Genomic DNA, 10,909 nt, shown 5'->3' with positions numbered 1-10,909 from the left:
GACCTTGAGAGCCTAAGTGGAGATAAGTATCCTTGTGCCGAGACCAGACCTTCCAGAGTTGCCCAAAATAGATGAGAAAAGAACTCCCGTCCTAATAGCCCACATTCCGATCAGAGGTAGACATGATGTCTGCCATTGGCCTTGGGGTTCAAGAACCAGAGCCTTAGAACCTCTAGGAACAACAGAGAACAGCCCTCCTAAGGCACCGGTTACACTCATTGTTACAGGTCTGCAAGAAACATAAGATTTGCCTATGGGGCTGCTGTGGATCGGCAGAGCATTTTAAGATCTGTCAGACCTTCATAATACCTGCATGGGGAAGACATTTTGCCAAATTTCAATCAAATTCTACCTTATAGATATGCATAAGTAACGTATGGGTAAAATGTTAAGAAAATGAAAAGCACAAGGATTTGAATGAGATGTTAGGAACATTATCAGAAACAAACTCAGGAGGGTAGGAGGTAAAAGTGTTCAGTTGCATGAATTAGTTTTGCATAGCTAAGGCAAGTATTATCAAACTCCTTTGTCCAAAGTTGTTTGGGTCAGGGGGGAAACTGATTAACTTCACTAACTTCACTTTTTACCATATATTAACTGACCTGGTATACACATTTCTGATAAATGATCCAAACCCATAAGAAACTTCATACAACATTTACTACGGAACACACTATATCTTGTTCTCATCTGGCCATTGCTGCACTGGACGGGTGATGTAGGCTCATGGGCTAGTTATAGGAATCGCCAACCTGTGTCGCAATTTTGGCACATTCACTGCTCCGAATACCATTTGGCTTATCTAAAACAGACACCCAGATTTTATTTAAACCCATATTTGCATAGCCAGGAGCTTGGGATTAAAACAATGGCGGACGAATCAAATCTTTCCATGTACCACTGGAAACTGGCATCTCACTCTAATCACATGATAATGTTCAGTTTATCAAACAGTGGCCAGGTAGGAAAGATTGCATGGAGCGATGTGTTGAACCGCAAGCCCCCTCTGTCAATGTCATGTACATATGAATCCAAGCTGAGGCTTAATTGTGGCATACTTTGGACAGTAATTTGTCTACGTCTTGAAGTCAAGACAACTCTGTGACTGATGAGACATAAACTACTTGGGCCAATTTTGGTGCATGCCACACTCCTTCTAATCTCCGCTTCACCCTTCCTGTCGACAAACTCAGTAAACAAAGACAGATAATCAGTCATTTAGCAGCTTGTTGACGTGAAATACCAGTTGTATTAGTCCAGTTGTATTACTCCCCTGGATCCTGGCGCTGTCTTGCCGGCATTGTGTCAGATATGATCTTAGTCCCTTTAGTCCTCCTGGCCCTCCTGGAGTCCACCCCCTACACACACGTGTACACATTCACTCACTCACTCACTCACTCACTCACACACACAGACACACACACACACACACACACACACACACACACACACACACACACACACACACACACACACACACACACACACACACACACACACACACACACACACACACACTCTATCTCCCTCATACACACACACTGATATGAGCACCTCCAGCTGTCTTTCTATTTTAGAGCACGTTTTGACAGCGACATATCTCTCCAACCATCGCCCCCCCCCCCCCCCCCCCAAACCCTGACGCCTGAACCAGAACAATAGCCACATGCCCACATAAACATTTTAAACTTAGAAACCAGGCAGACTGACTATAGGATACTACTGCCATGCCTCCACAATCCCACTGTGGCCACTTGGTAAGCCCAGAGAAGACGGACAGGGTTAACAAGGCCTTGAGCCCATACCAGCTAAACAAACACAAGCTGGATTAGTTTCCTCAATATCAATGATGGTCCTGAATTCCCTGTTTCAGAACTAACTTTTCACTGTGTTCTTTTACTTTTTTATTTAGAATTGTGTGCTGTTTTAGTATCCTCTGTAACATATTTAATGTATTCACCGGTGGATAAAAAGCCTTTAGTGCAATGGTAGCTTTATAGCATTTTGAGTCATAAGATATCTGTATCTGTTTTGGAGTGACTGGAAAGGTTGCCATTATTTTTTACAAAAAGTGTTTATCTGTTTATATAAAGTGTCTACTTTTCAGAACCGATGATCGTTATTTTTATTTGGTCCTTATTTGCCATACAAAATTGTAATGTGATTTTCTTACATGAATACAAATACATTTTATGAGGCCACGTGTGTGCCTGTGCCCTTTACGGACCCTCCCCTCTCTCCCACTCCGTTCCTAGTCATATGCTTTTGTCTTTCCACATACGCACAGAAGCAAAGGCAATGGGAAAAGCAACTGGAGCTCTGATCAGGGCAGCATGGCGTCAGACCAGAGGCCTGTGCCAGCGCAAGGGCTGCTTGAAGTGCTCCAATATAAAACCTCTGTAAACCATAACCGCCATTCCACAGGGACACCGCATCAAAGAGCCAGGGAATTCTGGGATTGTGTGAGCCTCTCTCTCTCTCTCTCTGGCTCACTCTAAGGGACCCATGGGACGGACCCACACCTGTCTCCCATGGCAACTGGTCGGGCCGGCAGACACATCATTATTGACGTACGCACAAGTCAAGTGAGTTAATACAAACAGTGTGCATCTGTGAAAACAACAACTGTACACACACATAAAAAGGACAGGTTGGCTGTCCAATCCAAAACAATGAAGTACTTGAATGTAAACCTGACATGTAGAACTAAAGTCAAAGATACAGATGCTCAATTGATCTGCATTTCTTTAGTATAACATTCATACTTGTGTTTGTTTATCAGTGTATTAATGGGATCCTGTTAAGTACTAGCAGGGATGGCATATCCTTCGACATGATCTTCCCCGACAAACAACCTGTGCCAACTGATGTCTTAATAGTCAGGGTGTTGGGTATGGAGACGTCCAGCTGGTATGTGATACCAGCTCCTGCCAGTTCCTTGTTGTTTCTTCCTATTTTCTTTCCACAACCCGGATCCCCATGCAGGCTTCACCAGGGGTCAGTGCGGTTGAAGCTGTTTGCCTTGTGCTTGGCAATAAAAGATGCTCAAAAATCCTGTCAAGTGCCCCTGCTGGCACCAGGCCAAGCACTTGAGAAATCCTTCTATGTCCTGCCACATTGTGTTGCAGTCTTGTCACCGGCCCCTTTAACTGGGCATCATGACCCCGTGTTCAGTGCTACATACCATGTGCCAGATACTTAAACTGTTGTTTTGGAATAATGACAATTGAGGTCACTGCTTAGGGGAGCCCTGGCCTGACTATGATTCGTTTTCACACTGCACATTGTATGGTTGACTTCTTAGTATTTTTGAATTCACCTGGTATGTATATTTAGCTTGACCTAACACATGAATGAAAATGATGAAAATCACACAAACATATGAACACAAGGCAACCAGCTTCGGAAGTCATGGTTACGGAACATGGCAGTGATGATTTCCCTTGGAATTTCAGCAGGAGTTTTATCTTGTCCTCGGTCGCCATCTACCGGATCAACAATGAATGAAATACAGACTTGCACTGCAAGAGGCCTATGCAATTTAGGGTTAGGGTTAATGTTAACACAATGTAGGCCTACAATGTTACCACAGGTTGACAGGCATATCCAATCCATCATTATTTCCCATTTCACGGTCATTTGAAATAAAAAAAAGACCCCAAAAACATTTCCTATTACTTATTTAAATTAACAACGCTAAATGCATTTCATGAACAATATCTAAAATCCCTGGCTGACAAGTACATATATTTTGCAATTCAGATAAAAGGATAATAAACTTGACACAGAATTTCCTTCACCTTAAAGCTATTTTATATTATTTTGTATATTTTGTGAATACCATAAGTCGAATATTGGGGTTAGCGTTTCTATAAAGTCAAATGATGTGATGGTTCACAGGAACGTTTAGTTTCAGGTTATGACCTTAACTGGAATGCGCAATTGCAATGCTGATCAAAACTATCGTGAAATATGTTACTGTATGGGGTTGGAAAATTGTATCAATCAGGTCCGTTCATCAAACCTGACTGCAATGTCTCAGCCTGTCACATCAGCCGCTCAAATAAAGCACTCATTTCAAAAGATGTCTAAAGGCGTATAATTCAGTTCACACACTTTGACACAAAGAGCAATGTTACTGACATATTTTTTTGCAGTTAAGACTCACTTCTTCATCTGTTCAGTAAACTTAAACTAGAATAAATATGAGCTGTCCCTTTAAAATTGCGTCAGTGTTCTTTCTGTTTCCGGGCTCGAGTGTCTTGCCGTTCATTGGCTGTCAACATGTTTTACGTATTGTAAACCCAAACCTTTGCCATTCACAAATTCTGCAGTATTTAAACTCCAGTGATCATACTGTATTTGTCTACTGCAACTCCAGTGATCATACTGTATTTGTCTACTGCAAACGTATCTTTACGAAAGGGTACTTGGGTTATTTCACTGCACAGTTAAACAGTTGAAGGCTCGAGGAGAAATTACACCTTGCAGGAGACAGGAGACAGGTAAGACATGCTTATGATGAGATTATGTGTTTTACTAACTTGTACATACTTGTACACAACGGAAATGTGCAGGTAACTTGAGCTAATCTAAACTTGACGTTCAAAGTATCGAGATCGAACGTGTTAAGCTACAGTGAGACTGCATCACAAGAAATCACGAATGAATCATTCGCCACTTTAACTTTATTGCTCTGTCATGGTGAGCATGTGTTTCGCCCTCAAACCTGCAGCTGCACCAGTAAAGCATACGTTCGCAAGTCACTCCAGTTATCCCTTATCGTCCATTGCAGACCCTGCCAGCAGCAGTGACATTCCTGCCACCACAGTCGCAAGGGGAGAATAATTGATTTGGGCCCCGTTCAGGATCATGGCCACTGCAGGGATTCCCGAAGAATTGCTGAGAAATGAACAACTGATCAAGAAACTCGAGGAGATTGCAAAAGATGCTGCTCTCATGAGTGGAATCTTAATGCGGACGAAAGAAACACCCAATGGCTCGGAGGTATGTTTGGCAATGCCTCAATCATGTCTGGTTTTAGTAATGGAAGTGAGTGGATAGACAGAATGCTGTCACTGTTGCTCAGCAGAATACTAGCTTTTATAGCAGACCACTTTGGAAGTATGATGAAATTGAAAAAAATCAGTGGGAAGAAAACTAAAATCTAAAGCTATGGAGACACTTCCCCAGAAATATCACTTTTACCAAGCTATAGCCCCAGTCACAACAAAGTGTGCAGTGGTAGCTCATGGTGTTTGTGGAAATCAGTGGACTAGCCCTCTGCTACCCACGCAGGCGTTATGAATACACAGACACGTCAGGAATTTTACGCCACTGTTTTGTCCCTGGATTAAGGGTAATTAATTCCGCCTCAATGGGCAGTTGGAACATGCTCTGTCTTCAGAGGGCCCAAAACCCACCTGTGTGTGTGTGTGTGTGTGTGTGTGTGTGTGTGTGTGTGTGTGTGTGTGTGTGTGTGTGTGTGTGTGTGTGTGTGTGTGTGTGTGTGTGTGTGTGTGTGTGTGTGTGTGTGTGTGTGTGTGTGTTTGTTAGGATTCCTTTATTGGTAATTGCAAATGAAGGGTTGTTTACCTTGTGTGTGTGTGTGTGTGTGTGTGTGTGTTCTCTCTATCTCTCTCTCTCTCTGTGTGTGTGTGTGTGTGTGTGTGTGTGTGTGTGTGTGTGTGTGTGTGTAAATGTCTGATTGCAGGTGGTAGGCTTCGCTCCATTCACACTTTTCCCCTCACCGGTGCCCAAAGCCCTCTTCCAGCAGGCCCTGGCTGTGCAGGTGCATTTCAACCTCTTAGTGGACAAGATCAGCCAGAACCCTGACTTCCTGGAGGAGGCTCTCTCAAGGTTTTTTTCTTATCTTCCCTCTAATTCAGACTCAGAGAAGTCTAAAATGATGGATATCCCGTCAGAACTGATCTGTCTAACTGCTGCCATATGAGTGCGTGTTACCCTTTATGGTGAGGTTCTCACTTGATTGTCTACCTCTCCTTTTTTAACAGTACAATCAAAGTGGATGAATTTACCGCAAAGCTTTTCAAGATACACAAACAGGTTCTCCAGGAGGGCCACGCTCAGGTAAGATAAAAAAAATGGTTCTTGAACAGGTACTTGAACAGGTACTTGTTATCAAAATTTGTCATTGTTCTCATGTCAGCTGTAATACGTATGGTCCAATTCTGTTTGATGAATCTCCTCCACTATATGAAGATCTTTTGCTTTTTTCCACTAGTCAATTGTCCTTGGTCTTAACCGGTCAGACTACATGCTGGACCAAGATGAAGATGGGGGGACATCTCTGAAACAGATAGAGATCAATACTATTGCTGCCAGCTTTGGTGGTCTCTCTTCACAGACCCCAGATGTCCATCGGTATGTTCATTAAATTAATGTTTGTTTATTTCTTTTTTAACTTAACTAAATAAGTCAAGTGTTTTCTGCATCAGCTTAGAATATTTCTTTGAATTTGATTGTGATGATAATGTGTGGCTAACTATATCAATTCTACAGACACATCCTGAAGGTTGCAAATCGATTAGAAGAACGAAAGAAGATCCTTGACAACAACCCTGCAGCGGGACTAGCAAAGGGGTTAGCCAAGGCCTGGGAACTTTATGGATCAGAAAAGTGAGTTTGAAAGAAAGGCAGTAATCTGTCGATTGGATAATGACAGGAAATACCTTATTTTCTTTGGTCTCAACAACCAGAGATATTTGTCAGATGAACCCTTAAAGTAACAGTATGCAAAAATTATACTTCAGGATTAGGGTTAGGATAGGGTCAGTTTTACCTTAAAATAACAGCTTGTAAAAAATTGGGGCGCTACAATGACTTTTAATATGGAGAATCGCCTCCGTGCCATTGCCATACCAGGGTCCATAGGCATGTACAGTAACTGCTCAATTTAAGATTGCCTGACACCGCCCGGCTTTCTACTGTCTGCCGAACTAGTAAGTAGCTTATTTGCCGTCTTGCTTTGTCTTGTGTTGCACTTGCTTGATGTTTGACTGTGTTAGGACAGTTGTTGAGTAACTTGTTTGTCATAATGTCAAAGTCGGCACATTTCAAGAGATTTCGGTAGTTTTAGCCGCTAGCATATCGTTAGGGAATAGCAATTGATCCGTGATGCTTCTTTAAACTGAAAAATAGACATCAGTTTATTTACATTTATTGATAAGGTAGATGCCATCTAGTGTCACAACCCTGATTGACTTTTGTATAAGGCAAACACTAATGTAACACCCAATGTAACACACAGTTGGGATTGGATTTATTTTATGCTGTGGTTTCAGAAATTAAATCTACTACTACTAGGCTACTACTACTACTAATACACCACTAGAATCAGTTTCTTGAAAAAACTGTCTTTCATTACAGGGCCGTTGTCATGTTTTTGGTGGAAAATGTCCAGAGGAATATCTTTGATCATCGCTACGTAGAGAATGAGCTTTGGAACAGGTCAGTATGTTTCCATAGTCGTAGGGAATGTGCTTTTGGAGCGACACATAAAATTATAAAATGTGTGGTATTCAGTATGAGAAAAATAATGTGTTCACTGATCATGTAACTTTATTACAGTAGACCTCAAAAATGAAATCATGAACATTTGAAAATTAGTATAAGAGCTTTAACAAATATTTCCAAATTGGTGAATGCCACACATTTTCCTGTACTGCACTATTTTTGTATGATTTCTATATAGAATTTACTTGTAATTTCTGTCTGCTTCTTGTGTAGAAATATCCCTGTCATCCGTCGACAATTTGAGGATGTCTTCAAAACTGGCTCTTTGGATCAGAACAAGAGGCTATTTGTGTAAGTGTTCATGTGGTGACATGACAACCAGAGAGTGTTTGTTTGTATTCCATTAATCCCTTCTCTGACTTTATACTTTCAGTGATGGACAAGAAGTTGCAGTTGTGTACTTCCGCAATGGATACATGCCGCAAAACTACACTAGTACAGAGGTCTGCATAAAAACTTGGAACTCCTTCTCCACTGTTATAGGCATTTCTTAAGCAAAACTTTTTTGCCCTATTGTTTTTAGGAAAGCATTTATTTGAATCATTTGCTTATTTTACAGTCATTTGAATCATGCCACTGTCTCTAATTTAACTCTAACTACAACTATCTTTGTGCTGTTTATAATCTCAAGTAATAGAATGTAGAAATAATAGAATGTACGTCAGCTTTTTGTACGTTTGACTTGAAATGCATATTGCTTGCTGGTGTCATCATGCATCCCCGTCACCATTCTTTAGAGCTGGGAGGTGCGTCTGATGATGGAGCGGTCTCTGGCGGTGAAGTGTCCTGACATCGGCACCCATCTGGCAGGCACCAAGAAGGTGCAGCAGGAGCTGGCCAGGCCTGGAGTTCTGGAGCGCTTCCTCCCAGACCAGCCAGAGGTGGTAGCCCAGATCAGGGCCACCTTTACCGGGCTCTACACTCTTGACATGGTCAGCAAATACTTCCCTACAATGTTTGGTGTGTGTGTGTGTGTGTTTTTGCGCACGGGAGTTTAGATTAGATTACATTTGTACCTTTTCTCTCTCCTGTCTTTTTCTCCAGATAAAGCAAGCAAGGGTCTTGGGCTTATGGGGGATTATTTTTTTCAAATGTAACCATCAAGTGAAGTGTAAACCTACACACAGGACACTCTTCTACTTTTCTATTTTAGCTGGTGCAGCTACCAACCAGTTTAGTTATCCAGTTCAGTGGCGCCTGCAGCCGTACGGCTCTACGCACTGTTCGTACCTTCTGCTACGCGATAAGAAAAAAAATAAAATAAATAATAATACAAAAAAATATATATATATATATATATATATACAGCCGCGGAAAAAATTAAGAGACCACTTCAAAATTATCAGTTTCTCTGGTTTTACTATTTATTGGTATGTGTTAAAGTAAAATGTACATTTTTGTTTTATTCTATAACCTACTGGCAACATTCCTACCAAATTTCAAATAAAAATATTGTCATTTAGATCATTTATTTGCAGAAAAATGACAATTGGTCAAAATAGCAAAAAAGATGCAGTGTCTTCAGATCTTGAATAATGCAAAGAAAACAAGCTCATATTCATTTTTAAACTACACAATACTAATGCTTTAACTTAGGAAGAGTTCAGAAATCAATATTTGGTGGAATAACCTTGCCCAACACATGGTCGTCTGATGGTTAGACGGAGACCTGGAGAGGCCTACAAGCCACAGAGTCTTGCACCTACTGTGAAATTGGACTCATCAGAGAAGACGAACTAGGAGACCCTCCAGTCGGCTTTGGTTCAATCCTTATGGTCTTTTACAAACCTTTTGCTTCCAAATAAAGTGTCGTCCTTATCCGACAATGTATGGCAGGAAATAAAAGAACAGACAACTAATGCCCAGCATTGACACTTCAGATACAGAGCTGGAGCTGTGGAAACAGCTAAATGAGTTACAGCCAAAACACAGTGAGCTTCGTCAAGCTCTGGAAAGTTCGGCACATTTCTACCCAAACATTCTTTGCGTCCTGATGGTCTTGATGACAATGCCCGTTTCCACAGCTGTGGGTACCGGGTTGTTTTGCCATGGCGCCTATGAAGCGAAGCTGCGTGGGCAACCTGTCTGGGCCGAGTGTGACATTGATGAGCCTTTTGTGTCTTGCCTATTGTGAGAACATATTTCACCTAAAGTGGTTAAGTTGGTGATTTTAAAATGATTTAAAAAGTCTTCTTATCCCCTTGAAACCCCCTCCAGGGTGGGTGTCGTCCTAAGTGTCTACAGGTAAATGTTACCACCCAAACAAGAAGTTCTAGTATAATGACTACTGGTGCTTATGGATCTAAAGATAGATAGATCATCCTTTAATGGCTCTTTACCTATTGTGAGAACATATTTTACCTAAAGTGGTTAAGTTGGGGATTTTAAAATGTCTCCTTTTCCCCTTGTAACCCGCTCCAGGGTGCAGAAGGAGACAAGACTGTTGCCATGGCTTTGGCCAAGCCTGACCATTATGTCCTGAAACCCCAAAGAGAAGGAGGAGGTGAGAGACACGCATCCGGTAGCATAAGAATACTAAGTTTGATCATTCATGCCCACCATACCTCTCTTGATATGCATACTCAGAATTTGAATGTCTCTGGATCTCTCTCATTCAATTCAAAAGGGAACAACTTCTATGGCCAAGAAATGTGTCAAGTGCTGGAGGGCATGACAGACAGCTCTGAGAGGACTGCCTACATCCTGATGGACAAGATAAGACCCTGCCCTGTCCAGAATTACCTGCTGAGGCCGGGCGCTTCTCTTGAAGTCAGCACATGCTTGAGTGAACTGGGCGTCTTTGGGGCTTATGTCAGGTAAGCACCACACTGATGGAGTTAATAATATATAACGGTGAAGGGAAACCTTTCTGCATGGAGGGTATATGTTATATCATTTTATTTTATTTTCCCTTTTTCTTGTCAGCAGTGCTGTCTCTACCCTAATCATGTTTCATGTTGTTAGAATGATAATGACACAGAGAGTCACTGTGATCATGTTTCATGTTGTTAGAGTGATAATGAGCCAGAGAGTCACTGTATTCATGTTTCATGTTGTTTTGTCTCCAGACAGGGAAAGGAGATGGTGATGAACGAGTGCGTGGGTCACCTGCTGCGGACCAAGAGCTCTGAGCACGCTGATGGGGGGGTGGCTGCTGGAGTGGCAGTGCTGGACAATCCCCTGCTAGTCTGAGAGCGCCCTCTGCTGGGGGTTACGAGGGTGGGGGGAGGTGGTGGTGTGAGGGGGTGGTGTGAGGTATAGATATCATATGTAAAGGCTAGATGTCTTACGACGGAGTCTAGAACGTTCGCACAGGTCGGCCATCTTGAGCCAGGGAAGCTTTTTGGCAGGATCAGTGGTACATGATGTAAGG

The 10,909-nt window shown here is 42.1% G+C and overlaps 1 protein-coding gene across 1 annotated transcript; it reads left to right on the top strand.

Moving 5' to 3' along the window:
• Window positions 1–4,397: 4,397 nt before the first annotated feature.
• Window positions 4,398–10,738, top strand: gss (glutathione synthetase). The gene is made up of 13 exons (XM_080854589.1): window positions 4,398–4,505; window positions 4,796–5,007; window positions 5,714–5,859; window positions 6,015–6,090; window positions 6,245–6,384; window positions 6,523–6,639; window positions 7,390–7,470; window positions 7,750–7,827; window positions 7,910–7,979; window positions 8,274–8,468; window positions 9,958–10,039; window positions 10,163–10,352; window positions 10,605–10,738. The coding sequence occupies exons 2-13, from the start codon at window positions 4,873–4,875 to the stop codon at window positions 10,726–10,728; spliced, it is 1,434 nt and encodes a 477-aa protein (XP_080710715.1). The 5' UTR covers window positions 4,398–4,505; window positions 4,796–4,872; the 3' UTR covers window positions 10,729–10,738.
• Window positions 10,739–10,909: the final 171 nt, after the last annotated feature.

This window comes from Sprattus sprattus (assembly GCF_963457725.1).
Source record: "Sprattus sprattus genome assembly, chromosome: 16".
Lineage (NCBI taxonomy): Eukaryota > Metazoa > Chordata > Actinopteri > Clupeiformes > Clupeidae > Sprattus > Sprattus sprattus.
The sequence above is the reverse complement of the archived record's forward strand: the minus strand, read 5'-3'. Positions and strand labels throughout refer to the sequence as shown.